A 25,964-nucleotide genomic window follows, 5' to 3' on the forward strand; every position below is an offset into this window, starting at 1 on the left:
CAAGGAGTACACATAGAGGGTCCCATAGCTCCAGCCCCATATGTAGCAAAAGAAGGCCTTGTCCGGCATCAATGGGAGGAGAGAGCCTTGATCCTGTGATGGCTCCATTCCCCAGTGTAGGGGATTTTGAGGGCTGGGAAGCGAGAGTGGGGGGGGTTGGGAAAAGGAAACCCTCATAGAAGCAGGAGATGGGTGATGGGATATGTGAACTCAGGGAGAACATGTGAAGGTGATAACATTTGAAATGTAAATAAAGAATATATCCATTAAAAAGATAAAAAGAAGATAATTCTATTATGACCAAAAAAGACATAAGCTAACAGACTGGATATGCAAACAAGATCCAGCTTTTTCTGCATGCAAGAAGCCCACCTCAATAACAACAATGCTACTTTCAGAATAAAAGGATGAAAAACAGTCTTCCAAGTAATTGGTCCCAAGAAAAAGGCTGGAGTTGCCATCCTAATATCCAATAAAATAGACTTTTAACTAAAAGTTATCAAGAATGATGAGAAAGGACTTCATGTTCATCAAAGGCAAAATCCACCAAGAGAAAGTCTCAATTCTGAACATCTAGGCCCCACATTCATAAAGGAAACTTTACTAAAGCTCAAAACACACATTGAGATCCACACAATAATAGTGAGAGACTTAACACCCCATTCCCACCAATAGACAGGGCATTGAAACAGAAACTAAACAGAGACACAGTGAAACTAATAGAGGTTATGAACCAAAAGGATTTAACAGATATCTATAAACATGTCATCCTAAAACAAAACAAAAAAAAAATACCTTCTTCTCAGCACATCATGTTACCTTCTCCAAAATTGACCATATAATTGGTCAAAAAAACAACCCTCAACAGATGCAAAAAGATTGAAATAATCCCATGCATCCTATCAGATCATCACTGACTATGGCTGGTCTTCAATAACAGCAAAACCAACAGAAAGCCAACATACACATAGAAGCTGAACAACTCTCTCTACTCAATGATAACTAGGTCAAAGAAGATATAAAGAAAGAAATTAATGACTAGAATTTAATGAAAATGCTCACACATCATACCAAACTTATTGGACACAGTGAAAGCAGTCCAATGAGGAAAGTTCATAGCACTAAGCACCCTGGTTAAGAAACTGGAGACATCTTACACTAGAAACATAATGACACACCAGGAGCTCTAGAACAAAAAAAAAAAAGAAAACATAAATAAGAGGAGTTGCAGGCAGGAAATAATCAAAATCAGAGCAGAAATCAACCATTAGAAATAAAGAGAACAATACAAAAAAGCAACAAATCAAAAAGCTGATTCTTTGAGTGAATCAACAAGATAGAAAAAGCCCCTAGTAAAACTAAATAAAAGGGCCCAGAGGCATTATCCAAATTAACAAAATAAGAAAAGAAGACATAACAACAGAAACCAAGGAAATTCAAAAGAAAATCATCAGATCTTACTACAAAAGACTATACTCAACAAAACTGGAGAGTCTAGATGAAATGGATGGTTTTCTAAACAGCAACAACATACCAAAGTTAAAACAAGAGCAGGTAAAATATCTAAACAAGCCCATATCTCAATAAGAAATAGAAGAAGCCAACCAAAAGAAGCCTAGGGCAGCACCCAGTCGTGCATGTTCTTAGTCAGCCATCATCTTCCTGACTAGCCTAGGCCTGAAAATACAACACTGCTGCTCGGTTCAGCCCCCTGGCTCTGGAGGGACAGAGACACCAGCCCATCACCCACGAGACACCAGCATGGGAGATGGCTCTACCAATCTTCCATGCTGTCTCCACAAGGCTGGGCTGAGCACACACCATCCCACCATTTTTTGGTACCCAATAGAAAAGAGACTCTAATGTGTAAAGATTATCCAATAGCTTTATATCTTTGGCAATGCTCAAATAACAAGAAGCCCACACAATTGGAAGTGTTAACTAATTAACTGACCTAGATATAAGTTGTTATCCAGGATGGCTCCTGATACATGTGTGGCCATCCATGGCTCCTACATCTCTCTCCTCAGCTCCTCCTCCTCCTTCCCTCTTCCTCTCCTTACTTCTCCCACCTCAGCTCCTCCCAACTTGCAGGGGAATATGCTGCTACAAAGGTGATCACTAATAACCACTGTACTGAAATTTTTCTCTCTCAACTACATTTATCCAAAACTCTTCAGTTTGGCCTCTGGCTGGTGTTTTAGGACAAGGGCAAAGAGCAGCCACATTTTTTGCCAAAATACCATAATAGTTGTCTTCAGGATTATTTCTTCTGGAATCTCTTGAGCCACCATGGTCCTCGCTGCACTCAGCATTTCTGTAGTCCGAGTTCCTACAATGAGTGCATGGTAAGGTCTACTTATACAGTTCAACTGCATTTCTTTTTTTCCAACAGATAAAATTTTTTAAATACTATATCATATTAATATATTTCTTCAATTATTCCTGAAATTTCATCACTTACTGTAAAATAGTTATGATAGTCAAATACCTCTAATTCAATTTTAAGTGAAAAGCCAATCAATCTTATTTTATATAACAGGTGATATAACAACTTTCATCATCCCAAACTACACATGTGCCTGGTTGCATGAATGTGGCTATTTGAAGACCCAAAAATTTTGCTATTATTTATTTTGTTTTAATTTTTATTTGTTGTTTTATTTATTTATATTTTCAATGTTGCACCCCATCCCGATTTTCCCAAAATAAACTCACTATCCTATTCTGCCTGCAGCCCTGATTCTATGAGAATGCTCCCCCACCCACACATCGACTCCTGCCTTTCTGCCCTAACATTCCCCTATTCTGGGGCACTGAGCCATCACAGGAACAAGGGTCTCCCCTCCCATTGATGCCAGATAAGGACATCCTCTGCTACATATGCAACTGGAGCCATGGGTCCCTCCATGTTTATACTTTGTTTGGTGGTTTGGTCTCTAGGAGCTCTGGCGAGTCTGGTTGTCAACTGCATATCTGGTCCAAAGGTCCAAATGATAGAATGTTCAGACCTATCTCAGTCTGATCATGTTGCATAGTTTATCCTGGAGAAAGGCTCCATTCTCAAGTACAAATTTAGTTACAGTTAGTTTTGTGTGATGTAACACAATTTGCACAGAAATTTTGGAACAAATACAGCTATTTGAGGGCTAGCTTACAGTCTCAAAGGATTAGTCCATTTCCATCTCAGTAGGGACTGTGGCTTAAGGCAGGCAGACCTAGGGCTGGACTACAACCTGATAGTTTATATCTTGATGCACAAGCAGGATCCAGAGAGAGACCCGATTAACTTTTGTTCTGTAACTGAGACTGTTGATTAAAATCACCATCCTTGTAGAAGATCATTTTAAACTATAATCAATAGAGACCAATGGCTTCAATGATTCTACTACTGTGACACTCTCCATGGATACAAAGAACAGCAATTGTTTCAGCACTCACATCATATACTATGAATTGCACTTCTCCCAGGCTAAATTGAAAACTGTATTGGAAGGAAACATTGTACATATTGTGTGTCTACTTTGAAGGTTCATGTTGGCCATGTGTTCACAGAAAACAACAGAGTACAAGAAAGGGAAAGAAGGATACAGACATTATGGCATTTAGTGTTCTCTGACTCCACAAGCACAGTGTGTTGTCTGGTAAGAACAGGCACAGCAGAGCCTGAAAACTGAGATGTAGTGTCTTAGGAGCAGAAAGGGACAGAATGCTGGAAAGCATGCACTCATGGCTAAATTTGCATTTGACAGCCACATAAATGTTACATCTATCACAGACAGATAAAATGTCAAGACAATAGAGATTACATAGAACACCACAAAGGTACTCACTAAGATGAGGATGCTTTGGGTGGCTCTGGTCTCAAGGGATGACCTAGGTGATAGAGATTTGTGAATGTGTTCAACCCTCTGCTTGTGTTTGATCAGAATAAACACCATGGAGCCACTGGCCCACATCATCAGTCCCAAAAACATGACATCATTGAATGTCAAAAACATTACATTAAGAATGCTGATGATTCTCCGGGAATTAACAAAAGCGCAGTATCCAAATTCTTTTACACCAGTAACATTTTTTACACTCCATATGTCAGTTGTGTATATAGGAATGAAGACATATACCAACAGCTGGATTGTCCAGCACAGGCCCAGAGAAGGACCAACTATCCTGGGAATTCTGACCTTGAGCTGTGCCCACTTGGAATTCCCAGGGCTGATAGTGATGAACTGAAAGACACTAAGCAGAGATGTGGAGCCAAGGGATACACCTCTGGCAACTCTATGAAAATAAAACACAAGTTTACATGTAAAGTCATCTAGAAAATATGTCTGACCAAATGCAGTCATTGTCTGAGGGATGCCTTTGAAGAGAAGAACCATGATGCTGGAACAGGTCAGGTGTTTGACAATCAGGTCTGTGGGCTTTGCCTTGATCCCAGTGAAGTTAGAAATGATAAAACAGCAAAGCAAGGTTGAATTCCCCAGAATTCCCAGTGCAGTCTGGAACAGAAAGAACATCCCTGTGGCCAAGTCTCTGGAAGCCATACCATCACTGTCCTAGGTCAGTGCATATAAAGTCCAGAGGACACTTGTTAAGCAAATTAGACTATCTCCTTCATAGCATGACCACCACTGTGCTGCCTAGAATTCACCGCCATATGTTCATAAGTTCATATATTAAAATGTCTTTCTAGTTTGAGATTCCTAGATTTCAATGATTTCCTATTGTTTTAATTACAGGTAATTAACTTGGACATTATAGTAAGAGTTGAACTTTATATTGCCATTCGTGAGAGTCTTAGTCAGGGGTTCTTTTCCTGCACAGAACATTAAGACCAAGAAGCTAACTGGGGAAAATTGGGTTATTCAATTTACACTTCCAAATTTTGTTCATCACCAAAGGAAGTCAGGACTGGAACTCACACAGGGCAGGAACCTGAAGGCGGGAGCTGATGCAGAGGCCATGAAGGGGTGCTGCTTACTGGATTGCTTTTCCTGGCTTGCTTAGCTTGCTTTCTTATAGAACCCAGGAATATCAGGCTAGGAATGGCACCACCCACAACACCCCCGCTTGTCATTAATTGAGAAAGTGACTTACAGCAGGATATCATTGAGACATTTTCTCAAATGAGGCTCTATTCTCTGTAATAACTCTAGCTTATATGTAGTTGACACACAAAACCAGCCAGTACATTAAGGGTTTTCATTTCTCAAATGCTTTACAACTAATTGCTGGTTTAATATCAACAAGTGCACTGTAGAGAGGGTATAATGATGAAGCCACATTCAGAAGAGTGTCCTAACTGGTTTCCAATGTCCCTGCAACTAGGAAAAGCAGGCACTTACCAGTAAGGACACGCTCTGTCTCCAGAGAAAATACTAACCACTAAGATGCTCTTGACATTGTATAGCTACCAGAGAGGGCAAGTCAGCTTCCTTTAAATATATGGCTCCTAATACGTTGATTGACAATGCTTCAGTGGATGTCCACCCACCTAAGATCATATGGCCCATACAAATTGTGTCATATGAGTTAAAAATCTCAAAAAGATACAAAGTTTATCAGGTAGAGAAGGGTGGATGAAGAAGTGGGGAAATCATGGAAATGATGAAAACACATTACTAGAATTTCTCAAAGGTAAACCATGACAATAAATAATAAAGAATAATAAAAACATAATAAATTCTGAGAATAAGAACAAAGAGTAATTAAAAATAAGGAAGGAATATAGGGACAATCACATATCAAGAAAAAACATTTGAATTCTCCTGTGTCGTTACAGTCACATGTAAATCTAGTTACTTATGTCTCAAGTAAATAAATGTATTTATCTTACTTTTAAGTGTTTTCACAAACACATTCTAATGTTTACTTTGGTGAACAGTATTTAAAATATAACTGTATCACAAATAATTATGTCTACAAATAAAGAGAAATAGCAAAGTACTTGTGAATGTGTTTAAAACAGTATCCAAGAAATGTATTTATTCTATAGGAGGATTGCTGGTGTGATACTTAACCTTTTGTGTAATGAAATTAAAGTAAATTAGATACAGCATAGAAATATTTAGCAATAGTAGCATGTTTTCTGTGGGACATAATGTTTACCAAGTAGGCACTAAAGACATGGCAAAGTGACTAGAACATAATACATGGCACAATTGACATCACTGATCAATTTGAAAGCATTATCTGGGCAGAGAATATTGGAACACTCATCTTATCCTGGCATCTGGTAGATCCCTGTCAGTTTCAGGCTAATCTAGTCTACATAACAATCTCCAGGACAGCCAGGAATACATAAAGAGAAAGTATCTCATAAAAACAAACAAAAAAGTAAGCTCTGAGGTTCTTGGTCTTGTTCATGGGCTTCTGTGTCTGAGGAACTTGAAACAGCAGAATGTGACTTCTGATGTTTGGGTAACATGAGGTTGGAGTTATTCAGTTAGTCAAACATGATTGGACTTGGAATTTCCATATTGAAGCATCTGGTTACTGGTTGATCATCTTTTCATAGTCCCAATCATACAGGCCTCACAGAAGGATATTAACTTCTCAGTATGACACTCTACACTGATATTTTCTGCAAATGGAAAGAAATAATTCGCATCTACATGAGAAACTGCACAAATCATGATTTGAGTTGTAAGTATGAAACGGTCATCAAACACATCTCAAATAACGCTTGCAACTCCCTAAACTCTGGAAGAGATTTTACCACCCATGTGAAAATAACCTTAGGTTCCCTGGGAAAAAATAAGTGCAAGTTTATTCTGAGAAATAATCACAAACAATTTTAGCCATCAGGACCCCATAATGCTGGAAACAATTATGCTGTCACTGTCTTGGGAAAGAGCAACAAAAAATAATACTAGTAATATAATAATCAAAGTAGCATTTTCTCTAAAGCCTCTGTCAAATCATGTTGGATTCACATCTTGGGATGAACCTCCCCACTCTGAGCATTCAACCTGTGCAGGCTTTCCCTGAAAGAGGAGAACCATTTCAGAGAGCTGCACTCACACATCTTCCAGATGACAGCCTGCCCTCTGCACACGAGTGACCTGAAGGAGAGCAACTCACCTGTGCAGGTAGGATGCAGTTGTGATGCTGGCTACTAGATGGGGACTCAGTGGCCAGTGGGGCTTTCAACCCTCACATAGCTATGAAGTTAGCAGCAATCCCCAAGTGAAGGCTGAATGTTCTCAGAGCTCAGACCCCAAGAGGATGACATGGTCATGTCACAGAAAGGAAAATGACAATTTACCAAGGGAGCTGACATCTCTAAAAAACAAAACAAAAACAAAACAAAAACAAAACTTCTTCCCACTAATAAGAAAAGAAAACTTATAATTGAATAGTGAGCATCACAGAGGGACAAGCTGGAAATTAATGGAACTCTGTTCTCTTGTGGTGTCAGAAGCTGAGAATCCAGTTAGGAGAACCAGACAGAGACTACATTCTATGGAACAGAGACTGATACCAGATGTTCAACTCACTTTCAAGCAAACAGTGTTACAACCAAACATACTTGCTTTAGTTTCTGATGTCATCAGCTTTTATGGTCAAAACCTCGCCTATGGTATCATCCTAAAATATGTAGTCTTCCATGCCCCTGATAAATGTGTAGTTCAGGTGTCTGTAAGTTTTGTGGTAATCAAACCTGAAACAGCAAGTATTTTGGTAGCCATCTTTGTAAACAAAATTTTACCATAAGGTTTGGGGGAGAAATAATAATGAGTTGATAAATCTGTGTATAGTGATGTTTGCAACATGTTGCCTGGGTCACTTGGGGAGCAGTTGGAGTCAGTGACTTAATCCCCACAGTGAGAGAGATGCAGCACAATTCAAATCTGTACTTACTCTTGGTTAAATACACAAGGAATGTGATTCTTAATTTCTTTTCTTTAATGTGACCCTGATACATTTTGCGTCATTTGGGGATATTATTGATTCATTCAATCCAATACACCGTGATTCTTTACTATCTGTTTTTGTCAAATTTAACTGACACTTGTTCTATTTAAATCTTATTAAATTTCCCTCGCCCGGATCCCAGTGACTGGAGCAGTCACACAGCTGATCTGCTCCCCTTTAAAAACTGCACCCAGAGGCATCCTAGAGAGGTGATGGAAAGCAGAGCTGCAGGTAGGAGCACAGGCACACTGCCCCAGGCCCCAGAAGCACAACTGGCAGTAGGGAGCCCCCAGAGAGCACCTGGCATCCAGAACCCACCCCTGCGGAAAAACCACTCCCCTTCCGGCTCTTTCCTGGATCCAGGTGGCTGGAGCAGTCAAACAGCTGATCTGCTCCCCTTTGGGAACTGCATCCGGAGGCATCCTAAAGAGGTCATGAAACAAAGAGCTGCAGGCATCCTAGAGTGGTCACAGACCACGGAACTGCAGAGCAGGGGACACCATATCCTAAAGCATCCTAGAGGATCGACTACATCCAGAGCAGCAAACAAATAGCTGGTCTACTACCATGGAGACACCATATCCTAAGATAACCTAGAGGAGCCACAGTACCCAGAACAGCTGGAGCTCAGGATCATACAGACATCTGGACCCGGAGGAGCTCTGACACAACCAAGATAACTGGAAAGGCAGACTCCAGTCAGAACCAGTAAGTTCGAGTTGCACTACAGCTAACCAAATGGCAAAAGGTAAGCACAAGAATGTAAACAACAAAAACTAAAGTTACTTGGCATCTCCAGAACCCAGTCCCCCCAACATAGCAAGTCCTGAACACCACATCACACCAGAAAAGCAGGAATCAGAATTAAAATCATACTCATGATCATGATAGAGGACTTTAAAAAGGACATAAACAACACTCACAAAGAATTTGAGGAGAACACAGGTAAGCATGTAGAAGCCCTTAAAGAAATGCAAGAAAACACAACCAAACGGGTGAAGGAATTACACAAAACTGTCCAGGATCTAAAAATGGAAATAGAAACAATAAAGAAATCTCAAAGGGGGACACTACCCTGGAGATAGAAAACCTAGGAAAAAGATCAAGAGTCATAGACACAAGCATCACCAACAGAATACAAGAGATAGAAGAGAGAATTTTATGTGCAGAAGATACCATGGAAAACATAGACAAAACAATCAAAGAAAATTCGAAATGCAAAAAGCTCCTAACACAAAACATCCAGGAAATCCAGGACACAATGAGAAGACCAAGCCTAAGGATAATAGGTATAGATGAGGGTGAAGACTCCCAACTTAAAGGGCCAATAAATATCTTCAACATAATTATAGATGAAAACTTCCCTAACCTAAAGAAAGAGATGTCCTTAAATATACAAGAAGCCTACAGAACCCCAAATAGACTAGACCAAAAGAGAAATACCTCCCGTCACATAATAATCAAAGCATCAAATATACAAAAGAAAGAGAAGATACTGGTACTAGCCGGGACAATTTAGCCCCCAAAGCTTAGGGCTCTAACAGTTTTGGCCCTTAAGCTTTTGGCAGTGCTGGTTCCAACATTTGGCATATTGGTCCTTGGTCCTTGACACTTTGGCTCTTAACGTGGGGCAGCAAGAACGGTCCTTGGTCCTTGACACTTTGGCGCTTAACGTGGGGCAGCAAGAACGAGAGACCCAGTGAGGGATCTTATTGGAAGAAGGATCTGCTGAAAATTCAGAAGTGAAACTAAGGTGATCACCGCGGGGAATCTGCCGTTGAAAAAGGTGCCCTCATCTGGGCCCCAGTCTCTGAAGATCATGATGGCATATATGAACCCGGGGCCTCACTATTCTGTCAATGCCTTGGCTCTGAGTGGCCCCAGTGTGGACCTGATGCACCAGGCTGTCCCATACTCAAGTGCCCCTAGGAAGCAGCGTCGGGAGCGGACCACGTTCACCAGAAGCCAGCTGGAGGAGCTGGAGGCCATGTTCGCCAAGACCCAGTACCCAGATGTGTATGCACGTGAGGAGGTTGCTCTCAAAATAAACCTGCCTGAATCCAGGGTCCAGGTCTGGTTCAAGAATCACAGGGCAAAATGCAGGCAGCAGCGACAACAGCAGAAACAGCAGCAGCAGCCTTCAGGGGGACAGGCCAAGGCTCGTCCTGCGAAAAGGAAGGCAGGCACATCTCCCAGACCCTCTACAGATGTTTGTACAGATCCTTTGGGCATCTCAGATGCCTACAGCCCATCTCTGCCTAGCCCCTCAGGCTCACCTACCACAGCAGTAGCCACTTGTATCCATTTGGAGTCCAGCTTCAGAGTCTCCTTTGCCTGAGGCCCAGAGAGCTGGCCTAGTGGCCTCAGGGTCCTCTCTCACCCCAGCCCCTTATGCCATGACCTATGCCCCTGCCTCTGCTTTCTGTTCTTCCCCTTCAGCTTATGCATCTCCAAGTTCCTACTTCAGTGGGTTGGATCCCTACCTTTCTCCCATGGTGCCCCAGCTAGGTGGTCCGGCTCTCAGCCCCCTCTCAGGCCCCTCTGTAGGGCCATCCTTGGCCCAGTCTCCGACCTCCTTGTCAGGCCAGAGCTACAGCACCTACAGCCCTGTGGACAGCCTGGAATTCAAGGACCCCACAGGCACCTGGAAATTTACCTACAATCCCATGGACCCTCTGGACTACAAAGATCAGAGTGCCTGGAAGTTTCAGATCTTGTAGAAGAGGCTTTATACTCCCACTTCCAGTGGAATCACCCTCTGTGGACTCCAGCTGCCTCCTCCAGCTTAGATTCCAGGAGAGCAGCCCTCAGCAGGCAACAGCAAGTAGCAGTCCTGCCAAAGGCTGTGAACAATCCAGCTTCAGGTGTAGTCCTCCCTCAGCTCCATGAGAGAGCTTAGCCCATTTATAGTCTACCCCAAGCAATGAAAGAGACTTCTTCCTCACTCAAGACAGCCCAGCAGCAGCCATGGTTGTGTCATGGTGTGCATATCTGATGCTTTCCCCCCAGTCTTCAGTAAAGGTGCTGAGAACTTGCTCTGGAGAGAAAGGAAATCTGTCTTGCAAGTGACTTGGAGAATGTTTGGGTTAGAACTCGTGGTGTGCTAAGCCAGGTGTGGTGACTCAATGTTCATAATCCCAGCATGGAAGAAGTTGAGGCAGGAGGATGGCTGGGAATTTGAGGCCAGCAAATCTGGCCTCAAATCTGGACTGTGAAGTGAGACCTCTAAATTCATTTAGAAAATTTATACAGTTAAAGTTAATAATCATCAGGTTTACCTGGTAGGTTTAGGGGATTGTTCATTTGAACATGTATATATGATTTAAATGTATATATGATCTATGTGTCTGTATGTATTACAGGCATGAGACACCAAACTGAGCTGGGATGCTGCAGCTTGTATTAAAAAATTCAAAAGAAGCTTGATGTGAATAGTGGGGAGGACTTGAAAGATAAGGTGCCCCAGGCAGAGGTTCCTAGGGTCAGATTAAGGAATTCCAGATGCCTATAGGAGTTGAATCTCAAGAGGCTGGAAGTCCTATTCATGGGCAAACCTGGGTAGAGGTCTTTTAGACATCCATAGAGTATGTTCAATATTCTTTTTTTAAAAAAAGATTTATTTTATTTATATGAGTGCACATTAGCTATCTCCAGACACACCAGGAAAGGGCATTGGATCCCGTTACAGATGGTCGTGAGCCACCATGTGGTTGCTAGGAATTGAACTCAGGACCTCTGGAAGAGTAGTCAGTGCTCTTAACTGCTGAGCCATCTTGCCAGCTCATGGACAATATTCTATTTCATAAGCCAGGAGTGGTGGCACATGCTTGTGATCTCAACACGAGGGACGTGGAGGCAGAAGGATTATGACTTCAAGATCATTCTAGGCTACAATGCAAATTTGAGACCAGCCTGGGCTACATAAAACTCTGTTGCACTCTGACCCCTGCAAATCTTACTAGCCAAACCACAAGGCTGATAAGGCAAATGGACATAGAATGACAAGGCCAGGAGTTCCCCTTGTTTAATGTTAGCATCTTTGTTCTCTCCTTTCCTACTTACTAGCCTTGCAGGTCTCCCTTCCCTGGCTACCCAGAGTGAAACTGATTAAAAATGTTGGATCTAAAAAAAAAAAAAAGAAGAAGAAGAAGATACTAAAAGCAGTAAGGGAAAAAGGTAAAGTACCAAAGTACCATATAAAGGCAGGCCTATAAGAATTACACCAGATTTCTCACCAGAGACTATAAAAGCCAGAAGATCCAGGAATGATATTATACAGACCTTAAGGGATCACAAATGCCAGACCAGACTACTATACCCAGCAAAACTCTCAATCACTATTGATGGAGAAACCAAGATATTCCATGACAAAACCAAATTTACACAATATCTTCCCACAAATCCAGCACATCAAAGAATAATGGATGAAAAACTCCAACACAAGGAGGGAAACTACAACCAAGAAAGAGCAAGAAAGTAGTCTTCCAGCAACCTCAAAAGAAGATAGCTACACAAACATAATTCCACCTCTAATAACAAAAATAACAGGAAGCAACAATCATTTTTCCTTAATATCTCTTAATATCAATGGACTCAGTTCACCAATAAAAAGATGCAGACTATCAGACTGGTTACATAAAGAGGACCCAACATTCTGCTGCATACAGGAAATGCACCTCTGTGACAAAGACAGACACTACCTCAGAGTAAAAGGTTGGAAAACAATCTTCCAAGCAAATGGCCCCAAGAAACAAGCTGGAGTAGCGATTCTAATATCAAATAAAATCGTTTTTCAACCAAAAGTAATCAAAAAAGATAAAGAAGGAAACTTCATATTCATCAAAGGAAAAATGTACCAAGAAAAACTCGCAATTCTCAACATCTATGCCCCAAATGCAAGGGCACCCACATACATAAAAGAAACTTTACTAAAGCTTAAAGCATATATTGCACCTCACACAATAATAGTGGGAGATTTCAACACCCTACTCTCAGCTATGGACAGATCATGGAAACAGAAACTGAACTGAGACCCAATGAAACTAACAGAAGTCATGAACCAATTGGACTTAACTGACATCTATAGAACATTCCATCCTAAAACAAAAGAATATACCTTTTTCTCAGCACCTTATGGTACCTTCTCCAAAATAGACCATATGACTGGTCACAAAACAGGCCTCAACAGATACAAAAAGATTGAAATAATCCCTTGTACCCTATCAGACTATCATGTACTAAGACTCATCTTTGATATGGACAAAAACAACGGAAAGCCCACATACACTTGGAAACTGAACAATGCTCTACTCAATGATAACTTGGTCAAGGAAGAAATAAAGAAAGAAATTAAAGACTTTTTAGAATTTAATGAAAATGAGGACACATCATATCAAAACTTGTGGGGCTCCATGAAAGCAATACTAAGAGGAAAAATCATAGCTCTAAGTGCCCACAAAAAGTAAATGGAAAGAGCATACATTAACAACTTGACAGCACACCTGAAAGAGTTAGAACAAAAAGAAGCTAATATACCCAAGAGGAGTAGACGGCAGGAAATAATCAAACACAGGGATGAAATCAACCAAGTTGAAACAGAAAGAACTATACAAAATATCAACAAAACCAGGAGCTGGTTCTTTGAGAAAATCAACAAGATAGACAAACCCTTAGCCAGACTAACCAAAGGGTGCAGAGACAGTACTCAAATTAATAAAATCAGAACTGAAAAGGGAGACATAACAACAGAAACAGAGGAAATTTTTAAAAATCGTCAGATCCAACTACAAAGGCTTATACTCAACAAAATTGGAAAATTTGAATGAAACGGACAATTTTCTAGACAGATACTAGGTACCAAATTTAAACGAGGAGCAGATAAACCATCTAAACAGTCCCATAACCCCTAAAGAAATAGAAACAGTCATTAAAAACCTTCCCACCATTTAGTGCAGAATTCTATCAGACCTTCCAGGAAGACCTAATACCAATTCTCTTCAAACTATTCCACAGAATAGAAACAGAAGGAAAAATACCCAATTTGTTCTATGAAGCTACAATTATGCCCATACCTAAGCCTCACAAAGACCCAACAAAGAAAGAGAACTACAGAACAATTCGCTTATGAATACTGATGCAAAAATACTCAATAAAATTCTCAAAAACCAAATCCAAGAACACATCAAAACAATCATCCATCATGATCAAGTAGGCTTTGTCCCAGGAATGCAGGGATGGTTCAATATTCAGAAATCTATTAATGCAATCCACTACATAAATAAGCTCAAAGAAAAAAACCACATGATCATCTCACTAGATGCTGAGAAAGCATTTGACAAAATTCAACATCTCTTCATGTTAAAAGTCTTGAAAAGATCAGAAATTCAAGGCACATACCTAAACATAGTAAAAGCAATATAAAGCAAGCCAGTAGCCAACATCAAACTAAATGGAGAGAAACTTGAAGCAATCCCACTAAGATCAGGGACTAGACAAGGGTGCCCACTCTCACCCTACCTATTCAATATAGTACTGGAAGTCCTAGCCAGAGCGATTAGACAACAAAAGGAAGTCAAAGGGAAACAAATAGGAAAGGAAGAAGTCAAAATTGCACTATTTGCAGATGATATGATAGTATACTTAAGTGACCCTAAAATTTCCATCAGAGAACTCCTAAACCTGATAAACAACTTCAGTAAAGTGCCTGGATATAAAATCAACTCAAACAAATCAGTAGCCTTCCTATACTCAAAAGATAAACAGGCTGAGATAGAAATTAGGGAAATGACACCCTTCAAAATAGTTACAAACAATATAAAATATCTTGGAGTGAATCTAACCAAGTGAAAGATCTGTATGACAAGAACTTCAAGTCTCTGAAGAAAGAAATAGAAGAAGATCTCAGAAGATGGAGAGATCTCCCATGCTCCTGGATTGGCAGGATTAGCATAGTAAAAATGGCCATCTTGCCAAAAGCAATCTATAGATTCAATGCAATCCCCATCAAAATTCCAAACCAATCCTTCATAGGGATAGAAAGAGCAATTTGCAAATTTATTTGGAATAACAAAAAACCCAGGATAACGAGGAATATTCTCAACAAAAGAACTTCTGGGGGAAACACCATCCCTAATCTCAAACTGTACTACAGGGCAATAATAATGAAAACTGCATGGTATTGGTACAGAGACAGGCAGGACGATCAATGGAACAGAATTGAAGATCCGGAAATAAGCCCACACACCTATGATCACTGGATCTTTGACAAGGAAGCTAAAACCATCCAATAGAAAAAGGACAGCATTTTCAGCAAATGGTGCTGGTTCAACTGGAGGTCAATATGTAGAAGGATGCAAATCAATCCATTCATATCTCCTTGTACAAAGCTCAAATCCAAGGGGATAAAAGACCTTCACTTAAAACCAGATACACTGAAACTAATAGAAGAGAAGGTGGGAAAGACCCTCAAATACCTAGGAACAGGGGAAAAGTGATGCCTCAGTTCTACTTAGAACGAGTAACAAAAATGCTCAAGGGAGCAAATATGGAAACAAAACATGGGACAGAAACTGAAGGAGGGGCCATCAGGAGACCATTCCACCTGGGTATTCATCCCATGTACAGCCACCTAAGCTAAACACTGTTGGGGATGGCTGGAAGTGCATAATGTGAGAAACATGATATAGCTGACTCCTTAGAGGTCTGCCAAAGACTAACACACTCAGAGGAGGATGCTCACAGCTAACCACTGATATGGTCAGGAGTTTCCCAATGGAGAACTTAGAGAAAGGACTGAAGGAGCAGAAAGGGTTTGTGACCCCAGGAGGAAAGCAACAATACCAAACAACCAGAGCCCCCAGGGTCTAAACCACCAGCCTGGAAACACATAGGGAGGGACACAAGACTCCAGCGGTATATGTAGAGGAGGATGGCCTTGTCGGACATAGGTGGGAGAGGAGTTTCTTGGTCCCATAAAAAAATAAACACAGAGTGGGGGGTAATGTGAGGGTGGGGAGGGGAAAGTGGGGGGGTAGGTGGGGTCACTGCCTCATAGAAGCATGAGGAGGGGGATGGGATAGGAGGTTTCTGGGTGGTGGGAGGAAGTGGGATTAGGTGATAAAATCTGAAATGTAAATATTACAACCAATTTTAAAAAGGGGAAAAAGTTGTTAGAACCAACATCTTTAAAAAAAATGTCAGCCCCCTAGGGGGAAAATTTTTTTTTCTTGATACTAAAACTTGTTCTGAGAATTGTATATTGCAGAATACACAGCCTTGGTGTATCTACTCATCAAGCAAACTGAGCACACCTGCCCAAACCTCTGATGTCCTGAAATTCCATCTGGATTCAGTGAAGACACAGCATCAGAGGCTTATCAACTTATTCTTCTCCCCACCCCTCTTCTAAAATCTCAACACCCATAATCAGCTTGAAGAAGTTACAGAAGAGTCAGCGCCCCTATTCCCTGGGCTTGGTAACTAATGTGGTTAATAATGGTCTGTCTTTCTAAGGAAAAGTAGTGGTTTTGTTGGAACAGGGAGGATTAGCTAGGACTTATTGCATAGCCATAACCTATTGGTAAAAATATGTATAATTATTATCAAAATGAAGTTATAATTTCTTAAATGGTACAAAATTTACTTTGATTTCAAATCTAAGGTTTTCTTGGTAGGAGCTTCTTATTGATATAAAAGTGAGATGAATATTGATACTCTAATGGGCATTGTGCCTGTATAACACATTTAGGAATACAAGGCTTAGTCCCAGCCCTTCTTTAACTTTTTTAACTGATTTGAGATGGTTAGCCTGTGAGTTAAGGGACTATAGCAAATTCATGGCTTTGAGTTTATTGTTAGGGTGTTTTCTATATTTTATTTAGAAATAGCTGAGAGGAGTTAACAGACAACAGTCCAGGTGAACTTACATGGATAGTTGGTTTTCAAAACATCAGAAGTCCATAGAATTGACACTAAAAATATTTATATGTTAATGTCCATTTTCATTAGAGACCTGTCTGCTCCTGACAGCTTCCTGTCTTGGATTCTAAGAAGAAATTGAGCATCTTTGGAGTTACTCCAGTTGTGGTGAGACAGCCACTAGGCAAGAATTGCCTCTTTCCATCTACAGACAAATTATTGTCCAGAAAAGGACACACTTTCAGAATAGTCAACTGTGTAGGAAGCCGCAATATAATCTGCCACCCCAAGTTGGCGCTAGCCTTGTGTTTTCCCAGAAGTAAACAATTATCTGCGCAGCTGCTAGGCAGAAAGGCGTGCCAAAGTCACTGCCAATCCCGAGGCATAATGTTGGGTGGTGAGCGAACAGCCAATCAGAAGTGAATACGTCACTCTAGACTGTATTTAAGCCAGGCCCCTTCCACAGCTCAGCCCTTCCGCGTTTTGCACATGTGGATTACATGTTCTGCAGTAACTACCCGATCTCTGCCTCATGATTTCTCTTCCACGGATGGTAAAGGGCTCGGGGGGGGGGGGGGGTTGTTAGACAACTGATTATATCTGCCTAGACAGAGTAATCAGCCCTTAATAATTCTGCATCACTAGGTCTGTCAGAAGATCCTGGGCCAGAAGGCTGAAGATCGGATGCTCCAACGTTTTATAGTATAGGGACTGTCCAGGTGTTCAGCGTTATCTATAAATTGGCTAAGTTTTAGAAGCTATGCTTTGTACTTCCCATAATTTCAGTTAACTCAGTCATTCTGGATTTCTGATGGGGTTAAAACTTATAGTCTCATAGCCAATCCTGGATATTTGCTTTGAGAGAAAAGATTTGAGTGGATGGTTTTCAGCTCACATTCACTCTAAAGCCAAGAAAAAAGCCAGGTTCAAAACTAAGTGTTTTAGTTAGGAGAGATGACAGAGGTTCTGGTTAGTCAACAAAATGTTGGACTGGGTATTAGGACTATCTTGTACCTCACTGGTACAATTAGGAATAATTATGCTCTAATTGTATTTTGAGAGAAAAGTTTTATTTTAACAGGAAGGGTGATATGTAGGAGGAGCTAATTGGGAAGGAGTACCGAGAGGAAGTGATGGAGTAAGGAGAGAAGATGAAGGAGAGGAGAAGCTAGGTGATGAGAGAGAAAAAGAGAGAAAGAGAGGGTGGGGCATGGAGGCAGATATTCAGGTGTCTCCACCAGTCAAAGATAGTTGATATATCTAGGTTGGGTATTGGGTTATACTTCTGATTGAGCATTAGCAAACTTATAAAACCTTTGATTAGCATTTTTTAAAAAAATGTATAAAAGCAAAAAAGAAAAGGGAGCATAGGATAGGGGTTTTTTAGGGAGGGGAAATGGGGAAAGGAGATGGCATCTGAAATGTAAATAAAATATTCAATAAAAAATAAAATGTAAAAAAAAATCTTATTAAATTCACTTATGGTAGCATAAGCCTTGAATCCCAGAACTCAGGATGTAGACCCAAGTGGATTTCTGTGAGTTGGGGCTGGGATGAAGCTTGGTATACACAGCAAATTACAGGGTGGCTAGAGCTACACAGTAAATGTACTTCATGGTTTAAAAATCACCTTAAAAAGGAGATAGCTCTTTGTACTTAGTGTTGGCTATATAAGCAAGAGGATATCAGTTGGAATCTTCAACACACACAAGTTACACACCAGTCACAGAGGAAATGTGTACATATAATTCTACTTTGAGGTGTCAGAGAAAAGATGTGGCACAGGATTCCTGAACATGGAGTCTAGCCTAACGGGAATACTCCAAATTAAATTTTTAAAAATGCCATATTTAAGTATATGGTATACATGGGCCATGGATAGAGGATGGCACCAGCATGTAACATCATGGCAATCCTGCAACAGGAGCCACTGCAATATTCAAATATGGTCAGATGAGAGAGAAAAACAAGAGCAGCCTGAGAATTATGAAGAAACATGGAACTGGAGACTGGAGGATGGAAAGGAGAAATTTGGTGTAAGAGTCAAACCCCACTATCTGGGGTCATGGTAAGTCCCAGTCTGAGCTACCACTGAAAGCCATGTCTGAAGTCAGGGCTACAAAGCACCAGGAGTCAGTGTCAATCAATGTTTATGGCTCCTAGTACCACTAGAGAATATGGTGTTATCACTGTCTGGGAACCACAGGGATGTACAGGGTCTGTGTATAACAGGCCCCACCCATCACTGGATGCAATGCTCTGGAGAGCTGAACATATCTCTCACCACCTGCAGCAATCTGGAGACCAGACATAGTACCTAGCCCAGGCAATACAGTAGACCTGGTCCTGGTGGTATGCATTAGTGTGAGACAGCCCTAGAGATGTGTGTAGAAGAGTGGGCCCTGCCATCATATGCCATGGAATGGCATGAGTACATAGGTAATGCTTGCTCTTGCTCAGCTGCAGCAGTTGGGCATGCTGCTCCCACAGTTCTGAGTTTGATAAAGCAAGGCCTACACCTCAGCACCTGAACACTCTGTAGATATGGCCCTGCATCTCTCCTTACTCTCATTCCCCTTATACCTGGCATCTTTGGCAGTCAGAAGACCTAGCCACAGCATCATGAAAACTGGTAGGCTGCCCCTGTCCATCACAGGCTACAACACTCAGGTAAGTGGGATCTACACTTGTTCTGGGCAACACAGTAGTGCTAGGCATGGTCAAGAGGGAGCAGGTGAGCTATCCTTGATTATAAAAATAAGGTAGACATTGCTCTGTCATTCATCTACTGTGAGGTATCATGGATGCAGGAATGATGCCCTCTACACACTTCATGGCTCATTACCAGTAGGAGCCAAAATAGATGGCTATGGAGTCATAAGACTGGGTGAGCTGGACCTGCCCCTCTTCATCTGTAGCACTGAGGTTCTGTACCTCATCTTGGAAGCACAGTAGTGGTGGCAGGTGAGTGTGCCCTGTGAGCAAGAACATGAAAGAGCTTGTGCCACTCCTGATGTATGTGATGCCATGGGAGCATGAGTGATGGATTCCCCCTTCTCCGTCTTGCTTCCTGCAGAAGCCAGGAGAGATGTTCCTGGGGTCATGAGAGCAGAAGACATAGCTCTGACCCTCACAGGCTCTAGATCTTGGGACAGCAGTGCCTGCACCTCACCTTGACAAGACAGTAGAGCTGGCCAGGATGGGGAAGGCATGGGTGATTTAGCCCCAAAGATGTGAGGGCAGAAGGGCAGTCCCAGCTCCTCACAGGTTGCAGTAGTTTCAAGATTGGGCCCTGCACCATGGTTGGGCAGCACAATGGAGCTGGTGCTGGAGACAGAGATGGAAGTGAGCTGCCCCCCAAAAGCTTTGGAGCAGAAGAGCTGACCCAGCATCCTACTGGTGGCAGCATTGGGTGGACTTGCTGGAGCACTGCTGGAAAGTTCACCCTCATGGTGCTGATGAGGGGAATCTGCAGGGCTGAGCAGCTTAGCTACCACCCAAGAGCAGATCAATGGCTCTGAATTTGACAACCCTAAATACTACATCACTTGAGTATAGTTGAGATATGTGAAAGGGCCAATCCTGCTGGCCCAAAACTGCAAGATCTCCATGACACAGGACAACTACAGGATAAGTGGGAGGAGTCTCTATGAGATTCCAATATGGTAGAGTCACAAAAGCCAGAGGTCTCTGTGAGGATACAGCTCTAACAACCCAGCAGGTCCAACCTACAGTGATAAGAAACAGGTGGAGGAGATTACTGGATGAATGAGTCAGAGACCACGGCTGGGTGAATCTTGCATCTCACTGAGTAGACACCAGAATGTTTCTTTATTTATATACATTCCACAAAAAGGTAAACTTATGGTATCAAAAGAAATACAAATCATATGATATTGTCCCTGGACAAGTGTTACAAGTACAGAGAAAATAGGTATTACTGATGTAAAATCATTTTAGAATACATGAGCATTTATGACATAAGACATTCTTCTATTCTTTAGGAAAATGAAACATTAAGTTGATAGCAAATTATGTGAGTCAGTGTGGATGAATGCCCAAGTCCTGAACAATGCATGTGAAGTACAATTTGCAGGTGTTTTTAGCCTAAAACCTTGAATGTTCTCCCACCCCTCACCCCCACCCCCACTGTGGGATGACTTGTTTGATGCATTTGTTTTCTCTTTGTTTTGATTTGTTGTGTTTTGTTTTGTTTTTCAGTTAAAAGACATTACTGTAACTTAATGTGAGCCGGTCTCCTTATGATTGGCAAATTCTTACAATCCATTTTTTATTTATTTTTATTCATTTTACATCCTGTTCTTTGCCCCCCTCCAAATCAGCCCCTCCCACAACCTTTCCATACACCCCACTTTCCATCTCCTCTGAGAAGGGACAAACCCCCTGCCTATCTTCCCACTCTGGAATATCAACACTTTGTGGGAATAGGCACATCCTCTCCTACAAAAGCCAGTCAAGGCAGTGCCACTACTCTAGAAGAACATATGTTACAGACATGCAACAGCTTTTGGGGTAGCCTTGGCTACAGTTGTTCAAGACTCACATGACATCCAACCTGTACATCAAGTATATAAGTGCAGGGAGCCTAGGTCTGGCCCCTCTATGATTTTCAGTGGTAGGTTCAGTCTCTGAAACGCTGAAGGGTTGGGGTTAATTGACACTGTTGATCTTCCTGTGGAGCTACTATCTAATTTGAGGCCTGCTATAATTTCCCTAACTCTTCCATAAGAGTTCCAAAGCTCCATCCATTGCTTGTCTTTGGGTCTCAAACAGCCAGATATAGCTGTCTCCTGGGAGTCTCTGCCAGAGCCTGACAAATACAGGCGCAGATGCTTGCAGCCATCAATTGGACTGACACAATGGGTCCCCAATGGAGGAGTTAGAGAAAGAACTGAAGGAGCTGAAGGGGTTTGCAACCCCATAGGAAGAAAAATAATATCAACCATCCAGACCACCACCACCAGAGCTCCCAACAGACTAAACCACCAATCAAGGAGAACACATAGAGGGACCCATAGCTCCAACCCCATATGTAGCAAAAGAAGGCCTTGTCAGGCATCAATGGGAGGAGAGGCCCTTGGTCCCGTGATGGCTCCATTCCCCAATGTAGGGGATTTTGAGATCTGGGAGGCAAGAGTGCGGTGTTGGGTAAAAGAACACCCTCAAAGAAGTAGGAGATAGGTGATGGGAGAGGTGAACTCAGGGAGAACATGGGAAGGTGATAACATTTGAAATGTAAATAAAGAATATATCCATAGAAAAAACAAAAAGAAGATGATTCTATTCTGACAAAAAAAAAAGACATAAGCTAACAGACTGGATTTGCAAACAAGATCCAGCATTTTCTGCATGGAAGAAGACAACCTCAATAACAACAATGCTACTTTCAGAGGAAAATGATGGAAAAGGTCTTCCAAGAAATTGGTCACAAGAAAAAGGCTGGAGTTGCCATCCTAATAAAATAGATTTTTAACAGAAAGTTATCAAGCATGATGAGAAAGAACTTCATGTTCATCAAAGGGAAAATCCACTAAGGGAAAGTCGCAATTCTGAACATCTAGGCACCAAATGCAAGGGTACCCACATTCATAAAGGAAACTTTACTCAAGCTCAAAACACACATTGAAACCCACACAATAATAGTGAGAGACGTAACACCCCATTCTGACCAATGGACGGGGCATTTAAACAGTAACTAAATGGAGACACAGTGAAACTAATAGAGGTTATAAACCAAAAGAATTTAACAGATATCTACCAACATTTCTTCCTAAAACAAAAAAGTACAGCCTCTTCTCAGCACATCATGGTACCTTCTTGAAATTCGACCATATAATTGGTCACAAAACAACCCTCAACAGATACAAAGATTGAAATTATCCCAGGCATCCTATCAGATCATCACTGACTACAGCTGGTCTTCAATAACAGCAAAACTAACAGAAAGCCCACATACACATAGAAGCTGAACAACTCTCTGTACCAATGATAACTTGGTCAAAGAAGAAAGAAAGAAAGAAATTAATGACTAGAATTTAAATGAAAATGCTCACACATCATACCCGAACTTATGGGACACAGTGAAAGCAGTGCTAAGAGGAAAATTCATAGCACTAAGCACCCTGGTTAAGAAACTGGAGACATCTTACACTAGAAACATAATGACACATCAGGAGCTCTAGAACAAAAAGAAGCAAACACACCCAACAGCAGTTGCTGGCAGGAAATAATCAAAATCAGGGCAGAAATCCACCAATAGAAATAAAGAGAACAATACAAAGGAGCAACAAATTCAAGAGCTGATTCTTTGAGTGAATCAACAAGATAGAAAAAAACCCTAGCCACACTGAATAAAAGGGCCCAGAAGTAGTATCCAAATTAACAAAATAAGAAAAGAAAAGAGGACATAACAACAGAAACCAAGGAAATATTTTTAAAAATCATCAGATCTTACTACAAAAGCCTATACTCAACAAAACTGGAAAATCTAGATAAAATGGAAAGTTTTCTAAACATATACCACATACCAAAGTTAAAACAAGAGCAGATAAACTATCTAAACAAGCCCATATCTCAATAGGAAATAGAAGAAGCCAACCAAAAAAAAGCCTAGGCCAGACAGATTTAGTGCAGAATTCCATCAGACCTTCAAAGAAGGTCTAATATCAATATTTCTCAAACAATTCCATGAAATAGAAACAGAAGGAACACTACCTAATTTATTCTAAGAAGCCACAATTACTCTGATACCTAAGCCACACAAGGACACAACCAGAAAAGAGAACTTCAGACCAATTTAACTTATGAATATCTGTGCAAAAATACTCAATAAAATTCTTGCAAATTGAATTCAAGAACACATCAAAACCGTCATTCACCACGATCAGGTAGGCTTCATCCCAGGGATGCAATATAGGTTCAGTATAAAAAAATCCACCAACATAATCCACTATAGAAACAAACTCAAAGAAAATATGACAGGATCATGTCCTTGGATGCTTAAAAAGAATTTGACAATATACAACACTGGTTCATACTACAAGTCTTGGAGAAATCAAAAATTCAAGACCCATACCTAAACATAATAAAGCAACTTATTGAAAACCAACAGCCAATATCAAATTAAATGGAGAGATACTTGAAGCAATCCCATTAAAATCAGGGACAAGACAAGGCTGCCCACTCTCCCCATATCTGTGCAGTATAGTACTGGAAGTGCTAGCTAGAACAATAAGACAACAAAAAGAGATAGAAGGGGATACAAATTGGCAAAGAGATAAAGGTACCATTATTTGCAGATGATGTGACACTACACATAAGTATAAGGAAGGATGGAAAGAAGAAAGAAAGAGAGAGACGGGAAAGAGGGAGAAAAAAAGAAAGATAAAAGGAAATAAAGAAAGATGAAATTTTTAAAAACGTACCTATCTGATGACAGCCAACAACACTGATTCTGCAACTTAGGATGAAGATCTACACACAGGCATACACTGGTAAACTTATCTTATTCTCTCACACTTTACATCTTAAACACATTTTTCCTTCTATTTACTTTTACCAGTCCCTCCCCCTGTTGGGAGCCGACTTTTAGCAGAAAGTGGCTAGAAGACAACTATCATCTTTGCAGTCATCTGGAACTATATACTCTGATAGAGACTTGTTTTTCAACAGCCTACAACAGCTGAAGCACACTCTGACAAACATCTTGTTCATCCCACATAATTTGTTTTGCTGTTTAGTGACCCCAGCCACATGGTGCATGTGGTAAAATGTCTTCACCTGTGTTCTCCTGCTTGTGCTTATAAATACCCAGGATTTCCTTGCAATAGAGTCAATAGGAGAAGTCAATATGAAATAGGAGGTCAATAAGAGTCAATAGGTGATGTAGTAGTCAAAGGTGTGGTGTGTGTGTGGTGGTCAGTAGGAGGTGTGAATATAGTCTATGGGAGACAGTAAACGAGTCTTGACCACACACCCTGTCTTGCCTCCATTCTTCACATCTCTTGCCGCTCCATCCCCACTCTCTCCCCTGACCAGAGCAACAGAGCAGTCCAGGACATTTTGGCCCCAAAGCATGTGACAGAACGGTCTGCAACACAATAGCTGCCAAGCCAGACAGAATACGGGTCTCAACATCCCCCCACATTTCTCCTCCCCCAAATCTGTTCTTCATTCTCTACCCTTCAAATAAATAAAACTGTCCTCCCAGAAATATCAGCTGCATTGTATTACATTTAAAATAAGCCTGAGTACAAACCCTCACATCGAGGCTGGGCATGACAACCCATTAGGAGGAAAAGGATCTAAAGCATGGAGTCAGAGAGCTTCCCACTCCCTCTATTAGGAGTTCCACATAAACCCCAAGATAACAACAATACCGTATATGAAGAAGACCTAGCAGGCTCCATGGTTGGCTGCTCTGTGAGCCCCTATGAATCCATGATAGTTGATTCTGTGGGTCTTCCTGTAGTGCCCTTGACACTTGGGATTCCTGGAGTCCTTCCTTGTACTCCTCAGCTGAATTCCTCTGAATGCTCTCTAATATTTGCTGGGCATCTCTCCATCAGTTTCCATCAGCTGCTGGGTGAAGCCTCTTTGATGAAAATTGAATTAGACAACAATATATGAGTATGGCAGATTGTCACTTGATATCATTTTATTAATTTTTTCAGTCATGTTTGATCCTCTCTTGAGTCTCTGGACTGGCCAGCCTCTGTTTCTTGGCCATTCAGGCTGTGTCTTAGATGAGCTCGCTCTTCTGATAGGGGCCTCAAGTTGGATGAGTCATTTGTTGGCCAGATTCTGTGATAGCACTACCCCAAAACATCTTACAGAGAAAACCTATTTAAGTCAAAGGTTTTGTAACAAGATTAAAGCCTCATGCCCATTATACATGCAGGTTATGCAAGATGGCTATTTTTGCCTTTCTCTTTATTTTTCATTTCTTTTTAACAGGACTTGACTCCTATAATACCTTCCCATACTTCTCTACTTCCCTTCAAATGAAACATGGTTATTCCCTTTATCACGTGCGTTTTTCAATAGGTCTGCATGGAGGTGTGTTACAGAAATATTTTAAAATGGCAGCACCCAGTCATGCTTGTTCG

The 25,964-nt window shown here is 41.1% G+C and overlaps 1 protein-coding gene and 1 pseudogene across 1 annotated transcript; one reads left to right on the forward strand and one right to left on the reverse strand.

Moving 5' to 3' along the window:
• Positions 1–3,605: 3,605 nt before the first annotated feature.
• On the reverse strand, positions 3,606–4,547 carry LOC143440572 (vomeronasal type-1 receptor 4-like). Its single transcript, XM_076927395.1, has one exon. It carries the CDS (start codon positions 4,545–4,547, stop codon positions 3,606–3,608), a length of 942 nt encoding a protein of 313 aa, XP_076783510.1.
• Positions 4,548–9,578: 5,031 nt separating this feature from the next.
• On the forward strand, positions 9,579–10,848 carry LOC143440775 (cone-rod homeobox protein pseudogene; annotated as a pseudogene).
• Positions 10,849–25,964: the final 15,116 nt, after the last annotated feature.

The sequence above is a fragment of the Arvicanthis niloticus genome, chromosome 30 (assembly GCF_011762505.2).
Source record: "Arvicanthis niloticus isolate mArvNil1 chromosome 30, mArvNil1.pat.X, whole genome shotgun sequence".
NCBI lineage: Eukaryota > Metazoa > Chordata > Mammalia > Rodentia > Muridae > Arvicanthis > Arvicanthis niloticus.

Excerpts from the sequence above, each read along its gene's own strand:
- LOC143440572 (XM_076927395.1), bottom strand. The coding sequence starts at position 4,547 with ATGGCTTCCAGAGACTTGGCCACAGGGATGTTCTTTCTGTTCCAGACT.